Below are 16,608 nucleotides of genomic sequence, written 5' to 3' on the forward strand. Positions count from 1 at the left end.
CGAAAATACCCGTGGTCCCAGCCATACCAAACCCGAGTGCGGAGCAGTGGGAGGGATTGCTCTCCAGCCACCGCCGGTGCGACCAAATAGGTCTAATCCAGCGGGCCAAGCTGGCGGCGGCATCCAACGGAGCACTGGAATAAGGGCAGACGACCCTGTGCAAGAGAAGATTACCCAAGTCATCTGACACCGCAGATGAACAAAACTAGAGCAAAATAAAGTTTATTCTCTCTCTCTTCCCCCAACTCGGCTCGTCGCGATCATCCCAGCGAATCCTCCACGGTATGTCGGATGATGTGTATAAGGTGAAGCTGCAACGATGTGCTTCAGCTAAGAAGTGGCGGCGTGCGGAAGAAACAGATGAAGAGCGGGAACAACGTTTAGCTAAACGGCGTGCATATTGTAGTCCTTATGGAGAGCGCGAAAGAGACGCAACAATGACAGAACGAAGCGAGCAAGAGACAACGCGCTCAAGAGACGCCAGAAGAACGCGCCGCAAGACTCGAGAAGCGTCGTAACGCAGATGCGGCCAGAAGTGACACCTCCCTTAGTTACTCTTCAACTGCGGAAGAGACCGCTTTGAATTCTCGAGAGCGTCGGAATGAGACGCTGCGTAGACGACGTGCCGAGGAAACGAAGCTTTCGCAATTCGACAAGGGTTAACCAGAGCTAAACCACAGACAATTTTTAATGGAATTAAATAGGCTACCTTGGTAATATTATATTTTTACAATATTATTTTTATTTTTACAATTATCATTACATTTAACCATTTGGCAATAAACACCAGTCTCGACCTCCCGCGCGCCTTATGTATTTCCAGTTTCATTTCGCTGTTCCTGTTTGTTTACGTCTTCCTTCCTCAGCATTCATTTTATTTTCGCCCAGGAAATATTTATCTGAAAAAGTCTCCGTGCCCCCAATTCTTGGCCAATCCCCCTATGTGGGCATGTGTCATTGTAAGAGGGTAACAACAACAACAACAATACGCCGCTGTGGGTATTTGCCATTAATACCGAAAATATCATCATCATAATCGTCATCTCGAGTCGGCTGCTCTAGCTCTCTATGCTCGAGCTGCACGAGACATCGAACGCACGCCATCTTTTCTTTAGAGCCGTTCCACCATGAGGCACCCCCAAGCTATGTGCGTACACACCGTCCCTCCCGACCAGTCGGCTGCTCAGACCCATCAGATTGGTTGTAGACTCCAGCTCGCGATGCAGAACGATCTTGGCCAAGGAGCTGCCAGCTGCCGTGAGAGCTGCCGGAACATCGCAACCTGTGCCACGCGGCCATCGGGGCAGCCACCGGACTTCGAGCTCTCCAAGTGCTTCGTGGCCTCGGGGCCACGCAGCACCATCGGAGGACAAGCCGCTGGTGACCACCACCACCTCCGTGGCAAAGGCGAAGAGGTGCTTAAGCTCCGAGAAGCGCCTGCGCAGAAATACACGCAGCCGGCCACAGCCGTCAGCCGTTCCCCGCAACCGGCAGGGTGAGTTTGCTTCTAAGCCTTCTACTCTGCCGAGCGGCTTTGATGCACATGCGGGATTTTTCTCTAGGCTGCTTGGAACCCTGAGTTCAATGCCTTCGGTCAGGGCGCGTGTTAAGGTTAAGCCGGACGTCATGCTGGTCCCACCAGCTCTAGTTCACAAGTATCCAGGGGCCCGATTCTCGATATTCACATTCGCCTGTCGGCGCCATGTTTCTTCTCTGATTGGCTCTCAGAGGCGTCAGTTCGCATCACAGTGTTCGTCACTTTCTGCAGTTACAGACGCTCTTTTCCCGTCGACGTCAATTTGACGTGGCATCGAAAATAGATTTTTAGGAGCGCTGTTCTTGGTGCCCGGAAATTATGTATGACTGTGGTGAGCAAAAGAATCTACAGGTTGTACGTGCGAGAATACATGCTCTCGACTTGCCAATTTGGAGAAAACAGCTGCGTACTAGAAATAGGCGCTTCCTTAAATCTGATTGCTGCAACAATGCCACGTGAAATACGTGATAACGCACGTATTATGGAGTGATGTAAACATGACGTGTCACCATATATACAATGGGTCGCCATTGGCAAAAAAGGCTCAAATGAAAATTGGTTTTTGGGGAAAGGAAATGGAACATTCTCTGTCTCGCATACCAGCTGGCACCTGAGCCGCTCCGTAAGGGAAGGGATAAAGGTGAAGTGCGAGAAGAAAGGAAGAAAGAGGTGCCGCAGTGGAGGGCTCCGGAATAATTTCGACCACCTGGGGATCTTTAACTTGTACTGACATCGCACAGCACACGGGCGCCTTAGCGTTTCGCCTCAACCAAAACGCAGCCGCCGCGGTCGAGTTCGAAACCGGGGACTTCGAATTCGCCACCTTCGAACCCGACCGCGCCGGCTGCGTTTTTATGGAGGCAAAACGCTAAGGGGCCCGTGTTCTGTGCGATGTCAGTGCACGTTAAAGATTCCCAGGGGGTCGAATTTATTCCGAAGCCCTCAACTAGGGCACATCTTCCTTCCTTTCTTCTTTCACTCCCTCCTTTATCCCTTCCTTTACGGTGCGGTTCAGGTGTCCAACGATGATGAGACAGATACTGCGCCATTTCCTTTCCCTCAAAACCAATTATTATTATTATTATTATTATTATTATTATTATTCACCGTCATAATATCGCCCTGATGCAAGGTACCCGAATGAGTGAATGAAACGCTGGTTTATTCGGCATTATGTCGCCGCAGTTTAACAGGTATTTATTTGAAACCAAAACTCAGCTCATAAAAGTGTGTGCAATGAAACGGCGTCATAAGGGCACATCTGAAATTAGCAGCGTTTAAGAGCATTAATAGCAAGAGGTTAAATGTACAGCCGCATAGGGGCGCTAACTGCTCTCCCGTTGCAAACCCTTCGCTCGCACTGATGAATCATCGGTCTGTGCGGTTAATGTAGGGCGGCAATGGCGGCGCCAGCCGGCTGTGCGCTTTGATGATTTCTGCTGCTCGTTGCATTTATTCGTCCTCTATTTAAACCCGAGAACTGCGAGAGGTGATCCACTTTTGCGAGCACCACGGTGCTGTCGAGTTGTCTCTGACTAGACAGCTCGTGTGTGACCTGACGAGACGTATGGTGTGGTGGCTATGCAAGGATGCATTGCAGTGAGCAGTGCCTAACTGTCGAGCTGTGAAGTGCGGTCGCCAGTCGTGAACGTCGTTGAACGGATGGGCTTTGCGCGCGTGATGAGTGGATGACACGACAGATGTTCGCGCTGCCGAGCAACAAACTCCAGGAATGTGTAGGCCTTCTCGACGAGACATCCGTGTGCACTGGCGCACTATTTGATCACAGCGGTGTCAGCGAGACAGCGTGAACGCCTGCCGGGAAAGGTACAACGTGACATCGTCTCTAGCATCATTGAGGTAAGGAAATAATTTGTGCAGTCTCATCCTCATTCCTTTTGCATGCAGGCTGGAAATGAGTTTGTGCAGGACGCATGCTTCGAATCCAAAATTTCTTTTCGGGATTTCGTGTTGCTTCGTGCACCATACTGTGTTTAAGTTATTGCGCGCAGCGCGAAATTGAGAAGACAAAGCCTAGCATGCTAGTGCGTTGGACGATTTGTTGGTTTTTGGTGTCGGTGTATGTGAAAGAAAGCATTGGTGAAATCAGCTGGGAGAAGTCGTTTCCTTAAGTGTGCAAAAAAAATTGCGTGACAGCTTAAAAAATTTACTATAACCGGACTTAAGCATTAATAATAAAGCGCATAAAATTGCGCTGCTCAAGCTGAAATTTTCATAGCAGTGTTGATAGCAGTCACGTAGAAATGACCGCAGAAGGGAGAAAAACTTTGTGTAATGGCACGCGAAAACAAATATATGAGTCTTGTGCATTTCTTTTTACAGGTGTGCTGTACATGCCGACGAAGGTTCCAGCACATAAGTATGAGTGGAATTCATCCATGTGTGGAATATCTCTTCATTCTCCTGCACTGCCCGCATGGAAATCGTGAAACTGGTGAGCACATGCTTAGTGTTCTGTGACAGTGATGAAGGTATAATATGTTCACCTGGAGTAAGATTGCATATGGCTAGTGATATCTGATTGCATTTATATATGGCTTATTGAGCAAAGAAGGACAACGTAAACAGAGCCTGCATATCAAAATAGTGTAAATGAATCATGTCTATAATTTTCAGATGAGAGTAGAGATAGGTGTGGGTCATACGAGTTCGGTGGCTTTGGATTTCTCTTGCTGACCACAATGTCACGGCAGCCTCATTTTGATTGGTGCAAAACTCAAGGTAGTCATAAATAATTGAGCTTGTGCCCTTCCCTGCAATGCATTGTGTTGTGGTTTCCTTTGAGTATAAAAAGACTAATAATTTTTTTTGCCCATCAGTTTGGGAAATCTGCCATCAAGTACCTGCAGCAGTTAGGGAAACAGTTCGTTTCGGTATAAATGATTGGTTTTTCAGAGGGCATTACATTTTACATTTTTATGTAAAACTAGACTAGTTTGGAGCAGTTAGGGAAACAGTTCGTTTCGGTACTAATGATTGGTTTTGCAGAGGGCATTACATTTAACATTTTTATGTAAAACTAGACTGTAGTTTAACTTGAAGCTTCAACAATTTAACATACTTTGGAGCTCAATGTCTAGCCCGTTCAAAGGTTTCAGTGCACAGGGTTAACATCCAGGTGATGTATGCACCTTGTGCAGATGTGGCGCACCGGTCTCACCATGGGGTCTCATGTGTTCAGAGCCCTGATGCCAGATTCGTCTTCAATCACCTCTCGGCAGGAATGGCTACCTAGGTGGGTGGCTATACCAGGTACCTGAACGACTACATGGCATGTCTGCAAGGGTGTCGAGTGCTGTCCGACATGGTCAAGGGTTCTCTTCGAAGATCTGCACAGTTTGCATTGTGCAACACAACATATTCATCCACACTCAGCTGCAGGACCATGACACCACCGGAGAGTTGTTATAATAGCAGGAACACCAACATCTACAACATGGAGCAGGACATAGCACCCTTTGTATTTTGCCTGATAGACAGTAACTGCGTGTGGGAATCTCACTCAGTTGTTTTCTCCTGTAGCTATTGTCCAAGCAATCAGTGCATAATTTCTCTGCTTCAAGTTTGATAGCATACTGCAAGGAAGCTGGTGAAGTCATCACTTTGGTGCTCTTCTATAAACAGGACCATAATTCTGGCTTTCAATTTATTAGTGGTATGCATCACAATAGAGATCAGGTTTCCCTGGTCTGCAATTTTTCGTGAGTCCGGAAGTGTGCCAAGTGTTGGCACACTTCCCGCCTACCGTCTGCCATCTTGCTAAGTGTGTGCTTCAACAGAAGCTTTTGTGATGGTGAAGAAATGCCATTCCTTGGTTTTGCGCCTCCTTATGTGTTCTGCTTATACACACCGCACATTTTATTTGGTGCTTCAGTTCAGTAAAAAACAGGATGGCACCAAAATGTTTTCTTTCTAGCACCATGGTATTGACTGAACATGCTTTCACCACTGCTTTTCTCTTTGCTTTGGTGCTTGTGGAGAGCGTTCAGTCCACAACGTGCCCAGCGTACAGCATGGCCACTACGTCTGTACTCATTTACATCTCTTCTTCAGGGTGGAACACATTTTGTGTGGCACTCTTTGTGTGATAAGATCGCAAGATTCTTTGCCTCGTGGCATTTGGTTGCCTCTGTGCTTGCTTTAGACTGCTTTTTCTCGTGCTGCATGTAGTTACACATCAAAGAACTATTTTTATTGGGTGAAAAGTCAGGCAATTGTTTCATGGTCATCAAATTCCTGATGAAAATGCAAGACTTAAACAGAGTGTTGGCAGGCAAACCATTCTTAGCTTTTCTAGTCGGAATGGGTACGCCAGATGGAAACCGACAAATTCTTCATTATTTCAGCTGAAGCTAACTGAAAGTATAAATTATCCAGTTGTACATAATTTATGTGTCATTAATTAAGCCGCAAAAGACATTTTGCAGCTGGAATTGAATGGTTTCCAGCTGGAAGGATATGATTTCCACCGCAGTAATCAAACTTGAAATGAGATCTTTTTTTTTACCTGGGCTCTCAACCTTGTATACTTGTGACACAAGATCACTGTCGACCTGTACGCCCAGTGGCACTGTGTTATATCACACTTTCATTGACTCCGCCTTTTGCACTTTGCTCTAGGGAAGTTGGTGATGCTTTTTGGTGATTTAAGGAAAACTGCAGACAACCTGCTTACCCTCTACAATCTTAGTATGACTGGGCCATCGATGATGAACATGTTGACATTTTACAGTTTAACAAAGCTACTGTTGCCTTCTCCACTTTTTGTTCATAGAATGCAGCTCTGTCAAAAAAATTCATGTCCTTGTTCGAGCCACGCTAGCCAATTTTTAATGTTCCACCTGAAGCGGGCGGAGCCAAGTGTGGCGCTGAATTTGAAAAACCAAAAGTGTGAGCGAAGCCAAGCGTGGCACGAAAGTTGAAACCGAAGTGTGGAGCCAAATTTGAAAAATCAAAATGGGAAATTGATGGAAGAATGGCGAGGAGGCGTCCATGCTTTCGCATTCCTCTAATGCGGGTTACCACAGGGGTCTCAGATGTTTTTTCTTGTTCATCATTGAAAAGTTTTTTTCCTTTTTTGCTCACCACAACCATGACCATGAAAACAAAACTTTTCTTGAACACTTCTGCACACATGAGCGGTTTGTTTGAGCAGTAAAAATTAAAGCCATTGTAAAATGTCTTCACCTTCCATCTTTACTCTCTGCCTCTATGTTCCTCTCCTTCCCCAATCTTGAGTAGCATATGTGAATACATTTTTTCCATTCGACGTCACCTTTCCTGAAATTAAACCTTTCCCTTTTACGAGGAGTCTTGCTGCATTGAAAGGAGCAGCTTGGCGCTGCTGTAGATACATTGCAGTTTTTATCCAGCAAAGGAATGTAGGGCTGTGCATGACAAACTTCGTTTCAGCTCTCATTTTGATATGTACTTGCATCACACGAGCAGTGTAGCTGCCTATATGCTTTTGGTAAGAGCTATGTGCTCATGTCAGAGAGAATAAATGAGATTGAGGGCCTTCCCAAACATTGAAAAGCGACTAGCATTCTTGAGAGCTTTTTTTCAAATAAAATAGTGTACCTGCCACTGTACACACTGGATACGTGTCGTGCTTTATAAAGTTTTTCTGAAGTCTGCATGCAGGCGCACTTCATATTGAATGTTCACAAAGCAAAGGTTGAACGTCTTAAGGCATGCTAATGAGGTGTATGTCCTCAAATAGTGAATAACTCTATTTTACTTTCGCATTTCAAGCTTTTGACAATAAGACACTATACGTATTCGGAGCGTTGTGTTTGACGCGATTCGAAGTCGTGTACGTTTCGTGTGCGGCCGCTTGCAAACGCAACCAAGGATAGCGTTAATTTGATAAACCTCGATTCCTAAAATCTATAACGAATTGCCGTGCTAAGCATGCGTTTTCGCAGCCAGCACTCGCTGTGTAAAGCCCCACTTGTTTAGTCCAACCTCCTGCGCGCACTACACCGTTCCCCCCCACGCGGTACACCGCTGAAGGGGACACATTGAGGTTAAGCTTTACAACGCCACTGATGCGTTGAGGTTACGATAGGCAGCCGATAGCCAGCCGTTTTTCCGCCAGTTCCTCTCTCCGTGACGCTGATCCGCTTCGATCTCACAAGTGCGGAATCGGCGCATATGGAGAAAATTAGACGCGACGTGCTGCGCGGTGGCTTTGGGCGGTGAGCTGAGAGCGGTTTCCCCGAAACTGCCGACGCCGCTTAATAAATATCCATGGATCTAAATGGTTGAGTGAAAGCCTGGGAGGAGTGGTGGAACAGAAAAGGCTGTTGTATAGGGCATCTCTTCATTCTACTTCATGCTGTCGGATGTCTGAACGGGCTGCTACCGCAAGCCTACTGTCTCATAATGCGAGGTGACAGAACACAGAAGCGGCTACAACTGAGCAATGCTGCTGAAACGCGCTGATCTGCCGCCAAGTCTCATCGCTTCATGCTGATGTACCACTGGCAGCCTCGCGAAGATCGCTTCATGAGTATAATTACCGCTAAACTCTTGTTCAAGTGACGACCGCCTTGCTGGGTCTTTCGCGTTGCGCTCAGCCCCATCGCCCGCAGCTGGCTTCAGGCATGACTTTAGAGCATTGGAGCTTTCGTTCTCGGAATGAGGCAGCTGGCGACAGCATTTATTTTTCCTACTTTATTTTGCATTTTTGTCATCCTATTCTGCGTTTGCATTCCTTGGTGCCGCCCCGATGTGGACGTCACGGACTCACGGGTACGCCCCGCTCTGGGCGGATTTGCGAATATCGAGAATCTGGCCCCAGATGATATTTTACTAGGAGCAGATTTGTTAGGCAAAGCGTAGTTATATTTTCACGCATTGTGCTTGGAACGGGCGTCCCGATACTAGTAAGCATTTTCAGAACGTAATGACACGGGTGTAGCATATCTTGTATGATGAGGAAAAGCTAGCAGCTTGCTGTTAGGTCTGACGACGAGCTGCTGATGGCAGCTGCCACCCCGGATTTCAGAGCACCACGTCACCTGTAAGACATGCAAATGAAAAAAATACGGGGCGTTTACTCCTGAGACAGCGGGCTCGAGGGGAAACGCAGGAATGGTTTAGTAATTTTGGGAAGGGGTGCCTTTTTGCGACCGGGTGGGAGTAGCCAAATGCAGTCAGCAGTTGATGTGTGTGGAGGTGGAGTTCGGGAGTTGCGTGGGGATGAGGTCACGCAGGTCACGCACGTTGGCGCATGATCCCCATGTAAGACAGACGTTCAGCACGTCAGATACAGTGAACGACAGGGAAGAAGGGGCTGCAGAGGGAGACCGCGAGACCGCAGCTGTCATCCGTTGTTTTCAGACCAATCAGTGATCAGTATTCTGGCCCATCATCTTCGTGCCTTGCAATGACGCATGCATGACGTCAGCTCATTCTGCTTTACGACAAGGGCAACGGCGCGGCATGAATGGAGCCATAACCCAAAGAGCTCACGGGGCGGAAAAAAAATATTCGGGACTGCCAAAATCCTTAACATTCCTGGCCAAATAGCGGCCCTGCGCAAGAATACCTAGAATCACGTCAGGCGTGCTAATGCGCGCAAGGTTATTTTTACTCGTAATATCAATGTTTTTTTTATGCCTGACGTCACCTGTAAGCACCCGCTGACGTCGCAGTCCTCCTTCGGCTGTTGAAATCGAAACAGCACGAGGAAGAAATTCTATTATAAATTATTTATTGGCCCTAGGAGAATACCACTTGTTGATCAATGTATAATAGTACCTTACGCATCATTGCAAAGAAGAAACCATGCACCCAAAAGTCACCCGCCGTGGTGGCTCAGTGGTTTGGGCGCTCGGCTTCTGATCCGCATTACCCGGGTTCGAACCCAACCGCGGCGGCAGCGTTTCAATGGAGGCGAAACGCGAAGGCGCCCGTGTGTTGGGCGATATCAGTGCACGTTAAAGATCCCCAGGCAGCCGAAATTATTCCGGAGCCCTCCACTACGGCCACCTCTTTCTTCCTTTCTTCTCTCCGTCGCTCCTTCATTCCTTCCCTTACGGCACGGTTCAGGTGTCCGCTGAGTTGTGAGACAAATACTGCGCCATTTCCTTTCCCCCAAAACCAATTTTCATTTTCATTTCCAAAAGTTACAAGTTAGCGCGCATTGCTATAGCGGTATGTTTAGAATCTATAACGCACGGATGTTAGCTGATGATATGGCATCCAGAGCAGAGTGTGAAACTGGCAGCGGGATGTTCAGCTACCGCAATGCAGTTTTCTTGGTCAACAAACAGTAGTGCGCAATGCATGTCTTACACTGTTCGCGTCTGAATGTACAAAAAGCTCTACAGAGCGCCTGCAGTGGTTGTGTGGGGTTTCTTTTGGCAGCGGGCTAGCCGAACCAACCTTATTCGGCGGATCCACTATGGAGGTTGTGGTTTGTTGTTGTTTCCTCTGAAGTGAGTGCACATAACCCCGGGGGGGGGGGGGGATTGGCCAGGGTGCATTTGTTTGTCGGACACTTTGTCAACCACTTTCTTTTCTTTGAGGACGCTAGAGACCTTTTTTTAGGTTCTGTAGTCAGCTGAGACTGGACAGAGTTTTGCCTGCATTCTTCATGACATCACACTGTACTCAAGAAGCAATTAGTGGATATTTTCAGGAAGTTGTGCAGTCCTGTCATTTTCTGCATACATGGTTTCCTTCAGATTGTCTCAGTACAATGACTGGGAAAAATCTGTTCAAAGATTTTTGTGAATCCCTCTTCCTAAAACAATTGTACAGGATAATGTACTGTGCACGTCCGAGGCAAGGTGTTTTAAAAAGTGTTAAGAAAATTTCTCCTGCAGCCAAAACGCTTTCTTTTAAAGCGCTAGCGTTAAAAACCCCGCTACCCAGAACAACCGGCGTCGGCATCGGCGTTGTGAGCGATTAATAGAGTGGCGTACGTAGGGTGTCCCAGGCAGCCAACCCCCGGAGAAGCAGCTTAGGTGGGCAGCCTATAGGTCACGAGACCTTGCTGCGCACCACAATCTGCCCACCGCATAGTGAGCAAAGTGCCAACCGTGACAGGTAGCAGTTAAATTAATGATTGGTCGCTCGGGAAGGGCAACTTAAACCGTACAAGGCCTACTGCTGGGAGAACCTGCCATCGCAGGGCGGCGGAGCACGCTTAACCGCTGCACCACTGCGCCAGGAGGGGCACGAAGACTACCGGGGATCTATGAACGTAAAGTAGAGAATGACCCTCTGCATATATGGGAATTGACGCATTGCACTATCGCGTCATAACCTCAAGGCGGAGCTTATATAAGTATCCCCTCCAGTTTTGAACATTTGAACATTCATTTATTTATTCCACACAAAAATTTAAAAGGGAGGGTGGAGGAAAAGCTGTTTTAACACAGCTTGACGGGGCTCCATCCCCCAAAGGCAACAGTAACAGCTTGTATATATCCCGTTACAAGATTACAGAAAAAAAAGATGAAATACTGCATACAAGACTACAGGTTTCAAAGCCTAGAAGTTTACAAAGGCACCAGGCAAAGGACATTCATTGTTTACGGGGGAAAAAAAGAAATATAAAATATGAAAGATTCGGACAAATACACGTGGAAGAGAGACATACATACGCAACGCATCTGTCTAATGCGAAAACACTAATAATTTCAATGAAATGAAAGACTTATCTGAATTGATAATTTCTCTTGACATCAGAAATGTTCACTATGACATGATGATATCAGTAAAATGCGGTTGTTTCTAAGCCTTTCCACATCCACGCCTTCCGAGTGGAAGCGGTTAAGAATGCTTGGCAGCGTGTGCGCAATTCTTTGTTGGCCATAGTATGTACGCGAAAAAGGAATGTTCCAGGGTACTTGACGACGATAGGGATAGACGCTGTGTGTGCTTTCTAAGTTTGCCTGTGTTAGGAATGTCTCAAGTTTCCCCTTAATTACTCGCTTGTAGCATATAATTAACATGAAGCTATATATGTCAGTAGTTTTAAATATATTGTTTTTGAGGAAAAGTGGTTGAGTGTGTTCCAAGTAAGGAACATACTCAATTGCTCGTATTGCTTTCTTCTGCAATAGAATTAAGCTATGTATATTCTTTAATGTCGTGTTCCCCCAAATCAGTGAGCAACAATCAAACTGCGAATAGATTAGTGAATTATAAAGAAGTTTTTTTTACACCAGTTGGAAACGAGAGACGGCAGCTATTTAAAATACTGGCAGCTTTTTGCACTTTCCCGCAAAGAATCTTGACATGTTCGTTCCAAGACATGTCGTCTGAGAAAGTCAACCCAAGTGTTTTTACACTTTCATCGCACGATATACTAAATGGTCCTAATCTGGTAGTATTTGTCATCTTGACGGAAGTCCCTCGAGCCCTGAAAAGGTCGTATTTTGTTTTTGCTTCGTTGATAAGCAGTTTGTTTCTTTGCGACTATTCTTGAAGCGTATTGCAAACGGAGCTTGCTTTGCGAAGCATACATGATAAATCTCGACCGGCAACGTACACTGTACAGTCATCGGCGTAGATTACAAATTGACATCTGGGGATTGTTTTGAACAACATCATTTACATAGTACAAAAGCAATGTGAAACCTTGGATACTGCCTTGTGGAAAGCCAGTTTTTATTTGTTGATGGCTTGATTTATGTTCGTTTATTGCTACAAATTGGGTTCGTGAGTGAAGGTAAGATTTTAGAAGCTGGAGCTATAGTCCTCGGATACCATATCTTTCTAATTTTGTGAGCAATAAGTCGTGGTTAACGCGGTCAAAAGCTTTACTGATGTCAAGGTGAATACCAAGCGTCATTAATTTTTTTCAAAGTTATCTATTATTATGTCTTTCTGAATTAGTAAGGCGGTTTCTGTAGAGCGATTTTGTCTGAAACCATGCTGACTATCTGTTATTAAATTATATTTGCGAAACTATCCACTCGAACCATATTTACCTTTTCAAGACCTTTAGAAAAAATTGGCAGTATAGAGGCTGGATGATAATTACTCATATTGTTCCTATCTCCTCCCTTGTGTATAACTGTCTCTTTGCGACCTTCATGCTGTGGGGAAAAACGCCTGTTGACAATGCAGTGTTGAAAATATGAGCTAATAGAGGTGCAATAAGATCCACTACATGTTTAACTGGTCTGAATTCGATGCCATCTGCATCTTTACTGCGACTTTTTTTGAGGCTCTGGATAAGCGTCTTTACTTCTGAGGTTACACAGCGGCTGTTCTCCCATAAAAGCGTGGCTGCAGGAGAACGAATTATTTGTGCTTTGGGGAGTATTTCTGCGTAAAAAGGATGAAAGGATTGAGCATGTTTTCTTTGTCGGCTGGAATGCAGTTTTTTTTTTCTGTGACGTTGTCCAAAGGACTTTTAAGAAAGATTTTGTTTCAGCCCTGTGGCATTAGATACCTGCAGATTGAAAACGAGATTGGTGGGCCTTACGATCTTGTCATGGCTTTGGGAGAGGCCTTTGCCCTGCAGTGGGCTGTTGGGGATGGGGGGGAAGCGCTCGGTTTGGCACTCTGGTGGGACCACAGGTCAGGAACGACGCTTGCTCCGAACACCGCCACCACCACCTGGACAGGACTGCCGACGAGTTAAAGGAGTTGGATGAGGGGAGGAAGGTAACAAGTGGGTTTATTTACATTATTTACATGGATAGAGATCAAAAGGAACTTCTCTCCGAAGAGAGGATCTTAAGGTAGGATCATAAAGGAGGATCCCAAAATGGAGCATAGATCCCAAAATGAAGCATCCAGAAGGAGCATTAAAAGGAAGCATGATTCAGCGCACTCACCGTCCAGTTTTTATACGGTTCTCCGTCCCTAGATTCCCCAAGTTGAGGACGTCTCCGCCAGGGTGGGAGTGGCCTAAGACTTACATTATCGCGCAAAAACACGCACCACCACACACAGGGACACGACCTCGTCACGTGTCGAGCCAGGGAGAGAGGAGGATGACTTGGGGTTCACTCCGAATGCGAAGGGGATGATCTCGTAGCTATTTGAAAGATCCCAAGCACCGCCGACACCTCTTTTTAGATGTCAGCCGACGCCCCGGGCAAGGTCGCACGGCCGGGTCGGGAAGCGGGAAGGAGTCGCTTCATCATTTGCCATGCCTGCGAAGATTAGAGGACGACGACCTCAAGCTTGCTGTTGTATCCCCACGCTGAATGTCTTCTACCGGGAATGAGGTCACATTAGTTCCCTCAGCTTAGTCACGGGCATTTTTGAAAACAGTTGCCGTTGTATCGCTGCGGCGGCGCCTCCCCTTTACTTACTTGGTTCCCGGAATCCACCCGGGCGATGCTCTCGGGTACTCGGATCGGGACCGGAGCGATCCTTATAGCGTGGCTCGGAACCATCCCGAAGCAGCGTAGTGTTGGTTTCCAACAGGTGAGCCGTGCCGACGATGCCGCTAATACAGATGGGCGGACGCCCGAATGCAACACGGCATAGTCAGGCGGATGATGATGATGATGATGGTGATGATGATGAGTATATGAAGGAGCAGGATGGCGGTGCGTCACGCAGACCTTGACGTACGGCTAGTTAGAGAGTATTAAAACAACAGTTGCAAGATATCATAAAATATTCAGACTTCAGGGTCCGGCCCCTTACTGCCTTCCGTACATTGAAACCTTAAACACCATTAGAGAATTTTAGTTTTCCTACGTCAGTCACTGGTTGGCTCTGGCTTCTTGTGTACATTGTTGGTATTCAGGTAGCAGCATCCCACCGCTGCCGCCAGTTGTTGGCATCCAGGTAGCCTGACTGGGCCGCAGAAGAGACGAGGACGATCGAAGGAAGAACACTTTGAAAAACTTTATACAAGGACTATTTACATAATGTACAAGTAAGGGCAACTGTGAGTGCCTCTCAGTAATGAGAACTTCTTAGCAGTCGGGAGTCTTGGGTATCTGTCAAGAGGGGGTTCTCCTCTGGTACCAAACCAGCAGCTCCTTAAATACTCTTCATATTCCCCAGATCCCTAGCTGGGGAATATAGTTCGAAGAATGATGTCCAATCACACGATGGCACTGATGGTACCACCCACGGCAGGGCGGTCCTGATGTTCTCTCGCAGCTCGGTCGAGGGAAAGGGAACAGGACCCGGTCACGTTGTCGTCGCCGCGGCCTCCAGGCGGGTGCGCATGTGTGTCCGGACCGCGCCCATGGGGACCCAGAAGGCGCCTGCGTGACACAGGAATGCAGACTGTCTCCCAGCAGGGGTTGAAAGATCTTGTATTGATGACCGGAACGCGGAACCTCTGTCGAAGGCGCGGCACTCGGGCAATTGTTAAACCCCAGCGTGACTGAAGAGGGCAATGCTGATCCTGTACTTCGTCGCCTGATGACCGGAACGATTACGTGGGGACGCCGTGGTCATCGCTGCTTCCGGCAATCCTTTTCGAACACGCGGGGACGCTATTATCGTCGCTGCTTCCGGCATTCCTGCAGCCCGTCTCCCCCAGAGGGCTCACCCACCCTCGCGGGGGTCCTCAGGGAATCGTCCCCATGTCCAAATTCGCCGAACTCAACAGCAGGAAGGAAGCGCGAGCACAACATATTGTATGATGCAGTTGGCAATAAAGGGAATTAAAAACAAAGGAGCGGTAGGGGCGTAGTGATCTAATGCAGCGACCAGCAAAGCTGATCTGTTCGCGCTATCGCGAATTGGTATCCCCCTCGTGGCCATAAAGTAGTTTATTAATTTGTTTATTTGACTACGTCACCAAAAAATGTGGCACAATAAATCCTCCTGATATGCTTGCCCTCTCCGTCAGCGATATCCATACCGTCGCAGCCTCCTAGCTGCTCCTGTGGTGGTGGATCTTTAAATTAGGTGCTGCGCCTTTATAAAAATGGTCTATAGGGAGTCTGCATACATCTTATAGACTATATTGCCTTACTGTTGATATTTATTTTGTCTATTCATAGTCTATAGACGTTATATAACAAATGTGTACCAAACGTGCATGATTATAAATCTATAGATTGTGAATAAAATGTCATAGGAATTGTATTGCCTATTGTCTATTCTTAAAGATTTTCTATAGACAGTCTATAGACTGTGCAGACAGAAGTCTGCAGCTGCCGCGGTGGCTCAGTGGTTATGGCGTTCGGCTGCTAACCCGAAAGATGCGGGTTCGATCCCGGCCGCTGCCGTCGAATTTCGATGGGGGCGAAATTCTAGGCTAGGTTGGTGAACATCTATGCATCGTAGCGTATCGTGTAGGGTAGATCGGTGAACATCTATGTATAGTAGCGTATTGGATAGGTTTCGTAGTAGGTTGTCAGTAAACACCGCGTGGACAAGACGGGCACAGGGAACGAAAGGACACGACGCAAACGAGCGCGCGAAGAATGCGATGTATTTAATGATCACCTATCAAGAACCCCCATGTTTAATGATAATCAACCAGATTTCTCCTTCGCGCGGACCTTCACGTTGTGTCCTTTCCTATGTGTGCCGTCTTGCCGCGCACCGCAACTGATTTAGACGCCTTTAGTCAGGACGTGTCTGCGAAAATTAAATTCTTTTAATAAAGTCTCATGTAGCTCGTTCTGCAAAGTTTGGAACACTTAACTCGCGTGGCGCGGCGATAAATGTCTCGAAAACGCATCGCGGGCTTCTGCAGACGACGGTTTTAAAAATCCTCGTCTTCCTATATGAGGGTGTATTGAGCCAATCGGCCGACCATATGCCGGCATTCTGTGGCTGCGTCAGATAGCACGATGAGCTCATCGGGCTTTACTCTTCTCTGCAGGATCAAATTATGGGTTGGGCAACGGCAAAGTGCAGTCGTGTCCTTGAGCCCAGCAGCGACGGTGCAGGCCATGGTGCTGTTGAAGATGTACATGGACGGCTTCACTTACTCCCACATCAGCGAGGCGGCCACCGCACCGATAAGCACGCAGTACACGTCGTTTAACCTCAAGGAACTCTTCATCACGTTCCTCAATATACTGACGGAGTACAAAGTGGTGAGTACGCTCTCCGATAACAACGGCCCGACGCTGAAGGACATTGACGAACCG

At 47.1% G+C, this 16,608-nt stretch overlaps 1 protein-coding gene across 2 annotated transcripts in view; it reads left to right on the top strand.

The window, feature by feature from the left end:
* The first annotated feature begins 1,092 nt into the window (after positions 1 to 1,092).
* The window catches only part of LOC144096837 (uncharacterized), a 29,000-nt gene continuing 13,484 nt past the window's right edge, over positions 1,093 to 16,608 (top strand). The window contains exons 1-4 of one of the 2 annotated variants that reach the window (XM_077629698.1): positions 2,935 to 3,397; positions 3,881 to 3,992; positions 4,699 to 4,793; positions 16,338 to 16,554. In XM_077629698.1, the coding sequence (XP_077485824.1) occupies positions 3,975 to 3,992; positions 4,699 to 4,793; positions 16,338 to 16,554 (330 nt within the window). In that variant the 5' untranslated portion in view covers positions 2,935 to 3,397; positions 3,881 to 3,974. Of the gene's footprint in view, positions 1,496 to 2,934; positions 3,398 to 3,880; positions 3,993 to 4,698; positions 4,794 to 16,337; positions 16,555 to 16,608 lie in introns of those variants that run through there. The other variant, XM_077629697.1, reaches the window with a different exon arrangement.

The sequence above is a fragment of the Amblyomma americanum genome, chromosome 1 (genome assembly GCF_052857255.1).
Source record: "Amblyomma americanum isolate KBUSLIRL-KWMA chromosome 1, ASM5285725v1, whole genome shotgun sequence".
Lineage (NCBI taxonomy): Eukaryota > Metazoa > Arthropoda > Arachnida > Ixodida > Ixodidae > Amblyomma > Amblyomma americanum.